The sequence below is a fragment of the Cornus florida genome, unplaced genomic scaffold (assembly GCF_030987335.1).
Source record: "Cornus florida cultivar Cherokee Brave unplaced genomic scaffold, ASM3098733v1 CherokeeBrave_3.0.0_Hap2_Chr09, whole genome shotgun sequence".
Taxonomy (NCBI): domain Eukaryota; kingdom Viridiplantae; phylum Streptophyta; class Magnoliopsida; order Cornales; family Cornaceae; genus Cornus; species Cornus florida.
The window spans coordinates 69,990,149-70,005,576 of record NW_026775579.1 but is presented as its reverse complement, the minus strand read 5'-3'; the positions used below and the strand labels follow the sequence as shown (position 1 = coordinate 70,005,576).

The following is a 15,428-nucleotide window of genomic DNA, read 5'->3' as shown; positions in this document are numbered from 1 at the left end:
AAATTGAAGATTTTCATTGCTTTACTTTTGGTGTGCATGTGGATATCAGTTGTGCCTTCAAACCAACTCCTCATTTCCCATCATATCTGTGTAAAAGCAGACCCAAAAGGTCCCAAAACAACTCACCATCTTCTTTTTACAAGTCTAATGGTGTGACTATGAAACCATAATCACATGAAAGTACAACTCACCACCATTTTATGATCCTAAATTTTCGCATATTTGTTTATATAAAAAGTAAATATGGAGATGATGATTACCACCTACACTATGCTAAAAAAAAAAAAAAAAAAAAACCCACCTTGTTATATATTTAATGTGTAAATACGGTCAACAGATATTAAGAAACAATTTGTACATATTTTCAAATCCTACATTTACAAAAAAAAAATTATATAACTGGAGTGGTTTTTTTTTTTTGCACCTTACCCATCAATGAATTCATTTTCTCTTACATATTTTATCATGGTAGTTACTTGGTTTTTTAACATCTTCTTTTTTTCTTTTTCTTTTTTACAACAAGAATATAGTAGCTATAACTTATAAGGTCTTCCATCGTGGAAGAGAATATTCAAAACCTTTTTCAATTATATTTGCTTATCAAAATAATAATAATAATTATAAAAATCTTTATCAATAGTTTCATTTTCTTTTCGTTGTTCTCCCATCACAATCTAGAGAATATTTTTCTTTTATGATTTAAGATTGTTTTCTTTTTCTTTTTCTAAATATTTTTTTAGAACAAATAAAGTGTAAGGGGTCGAATGTTTCGTGATCCGACCAAATCTATCCGAATTTGATGCAGGACAAATCTCTAGCATTCTCTTTTATCCGAACTCATAACGCTCTCATTGCGAACAAGTTACCTTCTTGGGGTGACACATCTCGAGTCGGGCGTATGACGTGGCATTATATTAAGGATTGGATCTGGTTACCGACCGTAACAAGTCGGGAGCTTTGCAATCCGATCCAAAAACTTAAATTATTAGGTAGGACTAACACTTAACTCATTTATATCTTCATTTATATCCATTATATTTTTTACCCGAATCGAATGCATGATAAACCTATAATATATAGCATAATGCCAAGTCATTTGAAGTTTGTAAAATAATTTTCAAATTAATCAGTCTTACTTGTTAATAGGATACGTTAACAAATAGCGCAGGACAAAAAAAAAATTAGATAGAAGAAAAAAAATTACAAAGAAATTCTACAAAGAACTTCTTCATAAAATTTCTTAAATTTTATTTTTAAAAAAGAAAATTTATTTATTTTTGTTATTATTATTGCTTCATATATACGGTTCCCGCGAGGGAAACTCGGATCAAACAACGCGCCCTCTCTCTCTTCCTCTTTCTCTCTAAAATTCCCCCTTCCTCCTCTTCTCTCTCTGTATAATATACACACATATATATGTGTAGATGTGTGCATTTTTGTTGAGGTCGTTGGTAGGGTAGTGGTGTTGGTAGAAGAAAATGGAGGCAGCAATGGGATTGATGAGAAGGATTCCTCCGAAGCATACAGAGACTGCTCTCTCTGCTCTCCTAAGCCTCTTGCCCGACCATTCCTCCGATCTCCTTTCTCAAGTTGATCAGCCTCTTCAGGTCCCTTTCCATTTCACACACACACACACACACACACGCTTATATATAACCTGTTTCTGTCTTCGTGGTTTTTTTTATCATATGTTAAAACAATATTCGAATATGTTTTGTATCGAACGCCTTCGATACTGTTGTGTAGTTGATGAGGTCTGTTTAGATTTTGGGTCCGTTTGAGTGAATTTGTGTTGGTTTGGTGTTCATGGATTGCAGAAATGATGGGTACCTCTCAATTTGTTAGGGTTTCGAAATGTTTAACCCTATCTTCGATTAATTGAAAATTGAAATCCTATAGTGTTTTTTTTTTCCCTGGAAGACTACGCATAAGGTCTCTATCTCGCTTAAATTGTGTACTTTAGGTCTGCTTCTGGAATTATCGTGCTCTCAATCCATCTACTGATATAAACAAACAGAGGAAAAGGAAGGAAATAAAATTTTGAATCTCATGCTTTTATGTTGATTCGGTTTTTGAGGAAAAACAAAAAAAATAAAAATAAAGAGTGCGAAAGTTTGCCTCAAGTAATTTTATTTCCTGTGGCTTTCAATTTCTTGGATAAGCACGACATGCCACCTTCCGGGGATGATTGAAGATGGCAATCAGTGACGAGCCATACATGCCACCTTCCGGAGATGATCGAAGATGGCAATCAGCAACAGAGCCAGAAAAGGATTTGAGAGGGGCAGCCCTGAACAACAATAATACAATTAAAAATTATTTTAAACTACCATATCATCAAAATTGTTCATACTTCCCTTCAGATTACTTTTTCCAATAAATACTTTCACTTCAATTATCATCAAGTTAACACATTAAAAGTAACCCAAATTGAAAGAATTCTAGCAAGAATCATGCATACTCTTAAATTTTCTAATTTAGAAAGATAAATTGAAATTGTGATCTCATAGATTTGATATGATTAATCTTATTTTTTATTTTATTTTGGTAGACCAAGATAATAAATACAATTTTAGAAAATTAGTGGTCGACATATATCCACGAAGCCCGACATAATAATAAAATATTAAAAGATTAGAGAATCAATAAACAAGTTTAGAGTGAGTGAGAATAAACAAATTACAAGCCTTAATCTACTCCATGTACATATATGTATATTTAGATACATATATGTTTAGGGGGTTCTACCAAAAATTTAATGGGGGCATTCCTAGAGTTTTAGAAAAAAATTAAGTATGTAATATAAATAAATGAAATTTGCCCCACATGGTTCCGTCCATGATGGCAATCAAGCTAAAGGAGGCTGTATGCCCTGTTTGCTTTAATGGATAACTTCTTAGTTTGCTGATGAATGCAGCTTTCATATTAGATCTAGTGGAGTTGCAAGTATATTGCTTTAAGGTTCAGTCATATAGAATATGGATTCTCCAGTAATCGCATTGCTACTCTCTGTATATTCTGCTGATCATAAATAGTCCTGTTATGTTTTTCTGCCATATCTAATCTATTATTAGGTTATATTGGTTTTAAATCACAGTATCAGGCTATATAACAGTCATGGTCAAATTGTTACAATATTGGAAATATTGGGTAAGGTGGACAATGAATTGTTGGTTATTGGTGTTGTAGTTTGTCACATTTTAATATTTGTGATTGTTTTGTCTCATTGTTATGGCACCTTGGAAGGTCTTTCCTTTTTCATTTCACTTTATATTGGCTATAAATAAGCGTACTATTTATTGTGAAGAACATTGCACTAACTAAAACAAAATAATAGATAGAAATGTAATTACAAGTCATAAATAATAAAAAAGGAAATAGTAAAAAAAAAACATTACCTCATCTATTCATGATGCAAGTCATCCTAATCATCTTAGCAAACAAAGATCCAGGTTTATTCTCAAAACATGTGTGCTATACTAAGTAAAATAACTTAAAGCTCTAGAACGAATAATGAAAAGTACTTCAGGTTACAAATCTGGTAGACCCCAATAGCTCAGATTGGAAAATCCCTCAGATATTGTCGGGTTAGGCTCCAAATCAGTAGATGCGACCTCCTTATAAAATAGTAAAGACTGCAAATGCTCAAGTAAACGAGAAAAAAATTAGGTTGCTTTGGCCAAACCTAGTTTTTTTTTTTTTGGCTGTATTGGTTGATGCTGCCATGTTTTGTTTGCACCAATAATCAGCAACCAACTTGGTAAATTCCAGGGTCATTACGTAGGAAGATATTTTGTTAAGATTGAGATCAATTTTAATTTGGAGCCATATACATGAACTTTTTTTATGATAAGTCTTATAAATGAATGACACTAATATGTTTTAACGTGTCCAAAAAGATTATATTCGGATTTAGATTAAGCTGATTTGTCTTGACTTAGGAGATATAGTGGTGCAGTGTTTATAAAAATAAGCAACTGCTACCTATTGTCGAGATGAAGAGCAGTTGATATAGTGATGGGCTAACTTGTAAGATTCAGACAGAGAGTAAAAGAGGAAGGCAGAGAATGGAGATAGGTTTCGTTATCTATTGAGTAGCTCTGTTATGTGGAAATATGTTGTTGCACTAAATTCTTATTAGTAGCGCTTTGTCGTGAATGTGGTTTGTGTGACTGGATTCAATCAAATAAGCAGAACAGCAGAGGCTGCTAAAAGGGCCAAAAAGGGGAGGAAAAAGAAATTATCTCCTTTCTTTTTCCTCTCCTGAATATTTTTGGTTGATTCTTGGCATATACTATTGCTTTCTCTGCCACATGGTATGATTGGTCTACTAGTTGCATATTGAAAGTAAACAGACTATGAATGGCTTGCTTTTTGGTTCTAGATTCACCTCAGAGTTGTCAGTTTGGCTTTCCAGCCAAATATGAACCCTACCCTGCTGTTCTGTTGTGATATTAATCATTATACTGTTGATGGAAAGGCAGATCTTCCACCTAATGGTCTTTTTTGGAGCAAGAGGAGATGGATCATACTGTTTTATCACTTGTATTTTCTAGATGTCATCATTTTTGCTATTTGTTTATCTATTTTTTTCTTACACTATTAATGCTTCTTTTGCAAATTTTTAGAAATGACTAGTTTCTTAGCTCGACAAGATTTATTGGCCTTCCAAACACCCTTTTTCTTATATGTGAGAGTTTTTTCTAATATGGAACCACTGTATTTTTTCCGTAGGCAAGCAAAATCTTTAACCGAAATAGAAGAGAGTACAAAGATATGCGATGGAGCTTTAGAAGAGCATTTCAAGTGCTAACACACCTCGAACATGGGGGACACACTTAAACCTTGTTTACAAGAATAATACTCTCATAAAACAAGAGATTAGGTTATGAAGAAAACACAGCAAAAAGTAAAAAATACATTATGAAAACAAATTACTGTTGCCAAACACACCCTTGGGTAAAGGTCAACCCAAAATCAAAGCCTAAAGAGACCCAATTTAATGGGTGAACACAACTGGATAAACAAGGAATTCTGTTCGCATGGGTTACCCGGCTCCTACCTCTTACGAGATCAGCAAAGCAGGAAAAGGAATGTCATTCGAATTTTATCATCACCATCGTCATCCTTGCCTTTATCCGGTTTGGATGGGGTCAGTCACATAATTTCATTTTTTTTCATTCTTTCCTATTATACACCATGTCTCCTCTAATATTTTATTTTTTTTATAAAATTTTTTTTTTAATTATTTCATCCCATGTAAGTTTTGTTCGGCCTCTTTTGCTTACCTTCTAGGCGAACAACCCCCTTCCTCTTCTAACGAGCGCATCTTCAGTTCTATGTTGTATATGACCACCATACCACCTAAGTCTACTTCTCTACTTCTCTTTTTCTTTTTCTTTTTATAGCAGGGGAATTGTTTTTTCCCTTTAATTTTCTTCACTTATAGAAGGGAATTTTTCCTTTGCCATCTCTGTGGAGTATGGATAATGCTAGTAGATTTATCTGATTGTTTTTGCCAGTTATAAATATCCTTCTTCTTGAAGAATTAACATTTTAGAAGTCAACTTGGATTTGTTTTTCTTATGTGTACTTTGATTTTATCAAAAAAATTTGATGAATTTTGGTCTATATATTATTGCTTACCTGTAATTGTTTGGGAATTTTGTCTTGCGAAAACAACAGATTTTGCATGATATAGACTGTGGAAAGGAGTTCATATTGTGTGAATACAACCGTGATGCTGATTCTTACAGGTAAATGGTCCACCAATTTTCCCTCCTGAAAAGTTGTAGTTAAAGTGAATGGAATTGAAGCTTAGTAACATAATCTGTCCAAAATGGTGGTCTTTTCTTTTTCCTATTTGAAACTCCAGACACCCCCACTTTGCCCCTTTGTAAATGGTCAGACAGAATAATTAGAGGGATCTCTTTCAGGTGCAAATATTCTCTCATTGAGAAAGTATGTCTTTCGTGAATGACGGTGCCCTGGTTATGTCCAAGTAGTACCATTTCTAGAACCCTTGGCAACTTCATGCTTCATTTTTCAAGAACTGAAAAATGTTTTATCCCATATATTTGATGTTAGGTACATGTATTTTTTGCATCTTGCTGCTCAAGGAACATATATTCAGTGATATACTTTGCTATTACTATGCTTTTGTTGTGTTTAGACTGAAATTTGTTTATTTCTTCTAAGTTATTTTATTATTGTTTTGGTTGTAGATCACCTTGGTCAAATAAATACCATCCACCATTGGAGGACGGACCCTTCCCATCTCCAGAGCTGAGGAAACTCGAGATTGAAGCAAACGATGTCTTTGCAATTTATCGTGACCAGTGAGGTCCTTTACTTACCTCGTCCTTTTGTTTGTTTTATAATTTCTCAAATGATTTTTGACAAAATATGAGAATTTCTTTTCCTTTATTATCCTTCAAACACGTGTTTATTTGATTTTTTAAACACATTTTAATTTGAATCTTGTAAATTTTTTAATTAAAATGACAAGTGATGTGAATTGGCTTAGATGTGAAAAACAATAGTCAATAATTTGTACTAGTTTATTTTTTTATTTTTTTTTCTGAAGAACTAGTAGCAACTTGATTAACCAATATATTGGTAGGTATTATGAAGGTGGCTTTTCCTCTGTATATATGTGGGAAGATGATAATGAAGGTTTTGTAGCTTGCTTCTTGATAAAGAAAGGTGAAACTTTTCTCTTAAATAATGGACTCAAAAGTTTTTGCATCCTTTTACTAATCTTTAATGGTTCTTGAGTATGTAGATGGCTCAAAGTCGGGACAAGGCAGAAGAGGTTATCTGCAGGAGGGAGCATGGGATGCCATACATGTTATTGAGGTAGACTTCATCTTCCAAAGACGCAGAGAGTATAAATGTAGAACGTGGATCCCATTCTCCTCACCCCTTCCCTGCTTTTTCCCACTTTTCTTTCCAAGTATATTTTGGCATTCATTCTTTATTGATTGTTTAGGTGGGACCTGATGAGGAAGGAACAGCACATTACTGTCTAACCAGTACTGTCATGCTGTCGTTGACTACAGATAATGAGTTGTCAGGCACATTTAATTTGTCCGGATCAATTAGAAGACAGGTAACTCTTTCCCTATACGATTTTAGTACTTCGAAATTTTATCAGAAAAGTAAGAGAAGCACAACTTAGAAACATGTTGTTTCATGCTGATTAAGTGTAGGATTTTCTCAACTTACCTTTAACTGGAAAAAAAATGGTGTAGGTTTTTCTGAATACTAGATTAAATATGGATAAACAATTATTTATTTGAAGAATTCTATAAAAAGGCACGGTTGGGAACTAATAGGAAAAAAAATCCATATTTGCCACTGAGTTTAAACTTCTTCAGCATGAATGAGCCTTAAACCATAATAGATATGCTTTGGACCTTGGTTAAGTGCATGTTTTTGGTACCTATTTTATTTACTATGTGGTGAAAATGGCAAAATTTGAAGGGTAAATTGAAGATTGAGTCCATATATATATATGGGGATTTATCAGAAGTAATCAAACTAATCTCGTGTGGGTCATATTTATATATGACCCCCCTTGTGCAAGAGAGGCATTGCCCTTGCATCCTTGTTTGCAGTACCTATATCAGTAGCTGGAATCACCACTTTCATCGCCTTTGGAATATTGTCGCTGATACCTTTTTAATTTTTATAGTTAATGGGATCTTTTTCTTTTGGAAGTAATTAATAATGATAGTTGATGCCTTATTACTGATGAATGATCATCTTTTTTAATCTTTTTCAATAGTATTGTGCTGGCTACCACCCATTGCAACTTTGACGTAGCTTGGGATAGGTGATGCAGGGGAATTAGCTCACAATTGTGCTTATTGATGTTGTTGACAGGATATATTATCGATGCACTAATGTTTTTCTAAGTGAAATTATATATACCACTCTGTGAACTCCGCACAACACTTCTTGGCAGGTTTTATCTAATCAGTTATCTGCATAAGCAGCCTAGTTAGAGAAACTCAATACAATCCATAGATCAACCTCATAAAGCATAAAGCCTTCCAGCTATCTTGATTTGCTTATGACAATCCCTTTAATCATTCAGCTCGTGTCGTGTCGTGACAATATTTTAAATTGGCCATCATGTTTATTTTTGCCACCTTGTGCGACTTTTCTTTTGGCAGTCCATTATTTTTTATAAATAAAATTACGTACTTTTTTTCTTATAAAAAAATATATATAGAGAGACCTTGTATTTATCTTTAGTTAGTGTTGCCCATAGCTTATTACATTTGATTTGAAGTTTATTTTAGGAAGTGCCAACATGGTGTCTCTTCTCTGATGCATCTTTCTGATTTTATAAATTCCACTAATTACAGTCCCAATTATTTGAACTGTAACTAATGAGTAATTGCATATATTTACTGATTTATATTGGTTAGATGCTCAAGTCTAACAATTTATAATATTCTGAAATCTCTAGTAACAGCTTAATGTTGGTTTTATGATGTGCTTTTCTATTCCCTTTTCTGCCGGACAGATGAATATGGATCTCACTGTGGCAGAGGGTCATCTATGTAACATGGGAAGGATGATTGAAGAAATGGAGGGGAAGCTGAGAAACTCACTGGATCAGGTATTGTGGTTTATATTCTAGTATAATCTCATTTCGGTTTTGGTTTTGGTTTTGTTACTACATGTATGCATGTATGTATATCGACGACACATTTCCTTCTTTTTTTGGGGCTTTCAAATCAAAATGATTTTTCGAATAGAATTGAGTTCGGAAATCGACATGAAATTGCAGGTATACTTTGGGAAGACAAAAGAGATGGTTTGTACTTTGCGACCACCGTCTGAACTGGTGCAAATGAGACTACCGGATAGCTAATGTGTGCATCTCTTGGGCCCTATTAAGTGAGAAATGTACAAGATTGATTTGTCTCATATTTATCAGCATTCCTTGAGACTACTGAAGCATACATTTTCCGATATTTATTGTCTTTGTATTAAGTTCAAGAAATTAGGGAAATTTTAGACTTCCATTGGTTCTGATTCGTTTTATGAATTATACTTTTTTACGCAGCACTCTCTCTCTCTCTATATATATATTTCTTGACCACGGTATAATAGATGAATTATCAATTTATCAAAGATAGTTTATATATATATATATATATATATATATATATGTACAATAGAAAAAGAATAACACCAAATTCTCATTAACTATTCAACATGTAGTAACCAAAACAGTAGCCACGTGAATCGTTTGATATCAGCCTGATTCCGTTCCTTTGAGTTTGTTCTATTTATCACTAAATTTATTTGGTTGGCCAATCGGGCTCGACTAAAATATCGATCATGGATAAAAAAGATCACAGTGTTATATATACATGCCTATAATGCATCCATGTATGTAGGCAAATAAAAAGCAGCTCATTAAGGCTCGTAATTGTTTTTTCCAAATAAAATATTATATTTTTTTTATTTTTTCGATGTTTGACAGGTTGAGATTGAGGACGAGTTTACGGGTGATCACCAAATATCAAAATATAATGCAGCAGAAATCTACATGACAAAAGGTCGAGGTTCAGTTGAGAGAGGCGGGTATAGACAGTACCGGGGGGACTTGGATGGTGAAGAGAGGCTCATTGCAAACTCACTCCCGTCAAAGAAAGGGTACGGGCCAGCTTAAGCCCTTAAGCTCTGTTTTCTTGCTGCTCTGACAAGCCAGCTAAACCTCCACGAATCATCTGGTTCATGAAGAACCTTTATATGAGTGCGCACTCACCACCCGACCCAATACAGTGACCATCCATTCACTGCACCGGACTGTACCCAACTTCCACAAACTTTCCAACGCCTTAATGCTCCCACTTGGGTTATAGGCTCACGTAACTAAGCCCAGCAACGTGGCGGTTCAACTCATATTTTTATAAAGACAAAATTTGTTCCATAATATTCCGATGTGGGAAATCAAAGGTATTTAGTATTTCTATTGTTTCCCTCCTCGTCTCATCAAGATCCTTATACGCCTAAAACAAGGTTCTATTTTATGATCGCTACCACTCAAGTCCCTATTTCACCTATTGAGTTTTGGTGTATTAGATCACTAAAGATTGGGAGATTTTGGATTGAATTTGGAGGCCATTCGGGAGTTCATTTACGCTTGGAGAAAGTATTAACACCCCTTGGGGTACTAACACCCCAAGACGCCTGCACCAAGTACAACTACTGATACTCCGTGCTGAACTCCATTCCCATTCATACGATTGTGCAATGATCACTTTGGACTTTTTGAGAACTTCATATACACACAATAGCTACTTTGGACTCTCATATGGTTTGGGAACGAAGTCCAAACGCGCACAATTTCCTATGGTTTGGGAACGAAGTTCGAGAACACAATTTCCTACGGACTCTTGTATGGTTTGAGAACTCCAAACACGCACAATCGTCTGCCACGTGCATCACTTAAATTCCGACTTCGTACTCGTCAAAATCGAACAAGCTATCTGCCTAAAGAGACTTCACATTCGGTGAGATTCAAACCAGTAACCTAGACTACTCCCATGACCAATGTTAAAGAACATCGTGCCTTTTAAAACTAGAAACATGAATCTCCAAAAAAAACATTTTCTATGCTGTAAACACATGAATATAAGTTAAATAACAACAAAGCAACCTTTCCTAAAACGGATTCAGAATATCTGAAAATGTATAGTGCACATAACAAGGTAAAATTCATGGACAAACACAAGGCAGAATTGTAACAGATCTTAAAGCATATTTAAAGAGCTTCGATCCTAAAATGTGGACAATACGAAACACTAAAAAACTGGAGCAACCTCATAAAACTCATTCAAGGGCAGATGTACCCTTTTCCTCTCATCATAACATTCATAAACAAAGTGAAAATAGTATTATCCGAAGAGTTCGAAACGAGATGTATGTATGAAAGAAAGCTTTAGGCCTTTGTCTCGGCTTCAGCACTAGCGGGTGGTGCGGCTTCTGCATTCTACTCTTCAGTCTCACTGTCATCATTTTCTGCAAGGACAAAGTCGGCAAATGATTTAAAATGAAACAAGCAACTTCACTTCTTGTATTTCAATGACTAAAACATAGAATCAGCTTATAGAGGACGCCCATGATTGTATGAATATTAAGATCTACCTTCATCCTTGAAGGCAGCATCATCGTTCTCGAAATCTCCAGCGCCACCCATGTTGAGTTTCTGCAAGAAAACAGAGAGAGCTAATGATATATGCAAACATTTTATTCAGATTATGCGCATTTACGTGACGATTTTGCGACTTACCGAAAAATCGAAATCGCCATCTTCAAAGTCCATACCAGCTCCAACTGAAATATTAAAAATGTCAATTTTTTACCTTATATTACAATGACAGAGATCAGCAACTTGACAGGGACAGGAAGCAGAGAACTTACCCTTGCTGTCCTGCTCCTCATCTTCATCAACCCATTTGTCCCAATCAACTTTCAAAAAAAGAGGTGGTTTTCCCTCCTGCTTAATCAATCTGCTCCACCATTTACTCTCTGCCTTCTTTATAAGGTAGCAGATGTTTCTCAAGCCAATATTAGCCTTGCTCTCCTGCAATCGTCAATTTTTATACACCTATAATTTATGAAATGCAAATGACTACCAAGAAAAATGAATAATGTCCGTGGTACCTACATTTACATCAACCTTGTCAAAAAGGTCAATATCTATTTCATAAGGCACGCTATCTGCTCCGCTGGTAGCAGAAAAGAAGAATTTGCCCTCGGGCTCCAGTTTCAGTTTCACATCCTTGGCATCGGGCAAGTCAATTGTAATGTACAACTTGTCAGACCTCTGAGCCCACTTTACTGTAGGGTGTCGGCTGAACATTGTACATTTAAAAAGAAATTAAATAGAGGAAATTAAAAATTGAACCAACATAAAGAAGTTACATTTAGTTGGGAAAAGGTTTCGTTGTTGTTGTTGTTGTTGTATAAAGAAGTTACATTTCATAGTAAAACAGGAATCAAGATTTTGAAGTTCAACTTTAAACGTGAGATTTAACAGCCACGGCTCTAAAACATATTAGTCACCTGTAACCAGCATTGTAATATATAAAATAAAGGTAAATGCTGTAAATTAAATCAACAAACAGCTGCATTCGCTACCCCCATGGATTTCACAAATAGAATGCCACTTAATTTCTTACCAATATTTCCATGAATCACAAGAATTAAATGTTGCAAGATCCTCCATGTTAAGTATCAATCCATCCATAGTTTCACAATATTATGATGACCTATGAACTACAAAATTCAAAATGAGAAGCACAGACACCTTTAATGACGAACTGTCTCCATATCGAATGAGTGCCAGATAGAGGACCAACTCCCCCTTAAGGCGATTAAGGTAGTTGCCTGAGACTCCACATCAAACAAAAAGGCCCCATCAAATTTCCTATGTAGGACCCATTAAACTAATTGTAGGTTCCCTTTTTCCTTGTGTGGACTCCAACTACATTTGGCAGATGTAATATACAACACACATAATTATGCAAAATCACTATGACACATTCCATTTGCTTCTTTATTTTTCTTCTCTCTCTCTCACAGTTTCTCTTATCTTTGGAACATCCTCTCACTTCTTTCCTTCACATGAGCCTAATCCACTCAACACAAGATTCCTTCTACCATAGAATTAATTAATATTGTTTACATGAAAATATCAAAAATCAAAAAGTTTCTATAGTTCTCACCTTAAGCCTCAGACTTTATCAAGTCAACGATGAATAACTGAACACCAAATGCCTCTTGGACAACAATGACTTAGGACAAGTGCATAATTTGAAAAAAAAAAAAAAAAAAAAAAATTTGTGTATAAAATGACAAACATTTCTTGTAAGCATATGCGGAGTGCTCAGATAGGAGTGGAAATAGATGTAATTGTTGGCATTAAAATGCATAGTTGATTGCTTTCAGACTTGGACATATCTTCATGCATTAAAACAAGGCCCTTATCTCATGCTTTACTAAAACAAGGTTGGTTCCGCAAGAGAAACAAACTAGAAGAATGCCAGTTTGGTCAATAGTCCGGATTACTGGATTAGCTAAAGAGACATGATTTAAGTTGGAAAATATTGCTATCAGTAAGGTAGATGACTTAAGGATGCAAAGTACAATTAAGAGAACTGATAACTGGCAGGAACCGGAGTGGCCTTAGGTTAAGGAGCAAAGAACCAATGATTATATTGTACGTGTGTTTCAGAAGTCAAACATATCACATATGCATAAATTACACACACCAACAAAAGAACACAATTACACAACTATAATAAAACTAGGTTTTGTCAATTCAGTTATCAGGCTAGCTAAATAAACTTATTTAACAACCATATCTCAAATTAAGTGAGATGGATGTATTCTTAGGTTCAGGCTCTAGATTCTTAAGTTGGTTCATGTTAATGTGAACCATGTCAAAGTCGGGCAAAGTTACCACCTCAAGCCTATTGAATCAACCTGGCCATGTTTAAAGTAATCCAGGCCAAGTTGGCGAGCTAAATAGTAATTTCAATTTTCAACCATGTGAATGATTATGTGGCAACTGTGGGGAAATAATCACTCAAAACTAAGTTCACAACCTCCATTAATCCATATAATTTATAAAAAAAATACATATATATATATATATATATATATATATCACAAAAACCAACATATCTAATTACGCGATATCTCAATAACATCAAATATATTGGTTGTCTTAACCTTGCATGTAAATTATTGCTCAAAATAATTAAATAACCACATGCCATCACCTCACATTTCACTAAACCCAATGTCTCGTATCTCATTCACCTTGTAATCTATACATTTTTCTATTTTAGAAGTACTTGTAATCTATACATTTAAAACAAAACAACTGGTAACCTTTAAACCACTCGGCACAAAATTCCAATTCAATACAAGGCCGCAAATATAGAAATTATTTCGACATCGTTACAAGTATAAATAGGCCAATCAACACGCATAAAGGTCTCTCCCTCTCTAAATACCTAAACATATACACACAGTTCTAACCATCCATAAAATTCAAAAAATTGATCTTTCAACTCAAGTTATACCTTCCATATTTCAATTTTTTTTTTTGGGTTCAATGAATCAAATCAACAACAAACTACAGATTAAAACCCTACAATTCTTTCTCTCTGTGTATGATTTATGTATTTATTAATGACACTCACACACCAATTCTGGAACAGAAGTTAAAACCCTAAAGTTAACCCCCTGTGACCTGTATGATCCTCCAGAACAAAAATAAAATAACAAAAAAACAAAAACAAGTTAGTTTCAATTAATACAAAACCCTAGGGTTTGGCCGCTACCAGAGACATAGAGACCGAAAAAAAATAATAATAAGAGCGAACAAAGTGCAATAAAAAAATGTTTGAAATAAAATGAAGAGATTCAAATGAGAAAGCAAATATAAGAAATCTGATCACATCTATATATACACTATATATATATACACACACAGACATATACTTATACATACATATACATATATTTTGAGTACATGTAAGTGCAAGGAGAGAGAACCTCATCTTCTTCTTCGTCGAGATTGGTGTGTCCTTCACAGTCTTTAGCGCTCTCGCTCTTCTTTGCTCGCCGTGATACAGTACTATATGGCGGTTGTGTGCTTATATATGTATATATATATATATAGAGTTTTTAATTACCAAAAAAACTGCGAGAAATGTCTAGATGTTTCCGTCTCGGCGCCGCGATAAGCATGATATAACGGAGTACATAATTTATACGGAGTTTTTGTGTGCGTAATGTGTATATCAATCATTTATAATTGGATATATAAAGTTTATTAATTAAAAATGAAAAAAATATTAATTTATAGAATTAGTCCATTAAATACTAATTTTAATTTACCATGTGTATTATTAATGAAAGTTTGAGTGAAAACTTCTACATTTTTTTAATTGAGGTAGTAAAGAAATTTTTTTATATTGAAGACTGAAATATTTATAATGTAAAAATATTTATTCGTACAAATTTATTAAGAATATTTTGGAAATTTTATAAATAAATAAAATAGTTAAAATTAACAATGAAGAGATAATTTGTTACAAATTTTCAAATTATATGAATTTATATGGATTTAAGAATATTTCTTATCTAATCAGTTGATAATGAATTAGTGATTAATTGAGAAATGTTATTGCTAACATTTCAACTTTGTATGCTTCAATTGTTTTTATCTTCTAAAACGAAAAAAAATAAAAAAATAAAATATTTTTATTAATTTGATTAAAAAAAAACCTTTATCAATATATTCTTCTTCTACACCTCCTCATAGTTAAGATTTTCATTAAAAATATTAATTTAAAAAAAGACATAAGTTTAGTCAGTCTAATTAG

At 33.8% G+C, this 15,428-nt stretch overlaps 2 protein-coding genes across 2 annotated transcripts; one reads left to right on the top strand and one right to left on the bottom strand.

Annotated features, from left to right (window-relative positions):
- The first annotated feature begins 1,324 nt into the window (after positions 1-1,324).
- On the top strand, positions 1,325-9,081 carry LOC132274268 (probable F-actin-capping protein subunit beta). Its single transcript, XM_059775506.1, has 8 exons — positions 1,325-1,607; positions 5,686-5,756; positions 6,225-6,338; positions 6,623-6,705; positions 6,785-6,858; positions 6,992-7,111; positions 8,537-8,632; positions 8,804-9,081. Exons 1-8 carry the CDS (start codon positions 1,479-1,481, stop codon positions 8,885-8,887), a joined length of 771 nt encoding a protein of 256 aa, XP_059631489.1. The 5' UTR covers positions 1,325-1,478; the 3' UTR covers positions 8,888-9,081.
- A 1,579-nt stretch (positions 9,082-10,660) lies between these two features.
- LOC132274267 (co-chaperone protein p23-1-like) lies at positions 10,661-14,807 on the bottom strand. The gene is made up of 6 exons (XM_059775505.1): positions 14,596-14,807; positions 11,696-11,882; positions 11,449-11,611; positions 11,318-11,361; positions 11,173-11,233; positions 10,661-11,046 (listed from the first exon to the last, which is right to left on the bottom strand). The coding sequence occupies exons 1-6, from the start codon at positions 14,598-14,600 to the stop codon at positions 11,018-11,020; spliced, it is 489 nt and encodes a 162-aa protein (XP_059631488.1). The 5' UTR covers positions 14,601-14,807; the 3' UTR covers positions 10,661-11,017.
- Positions 14,808-15,428: the final 621 nt, after the last annotated feature.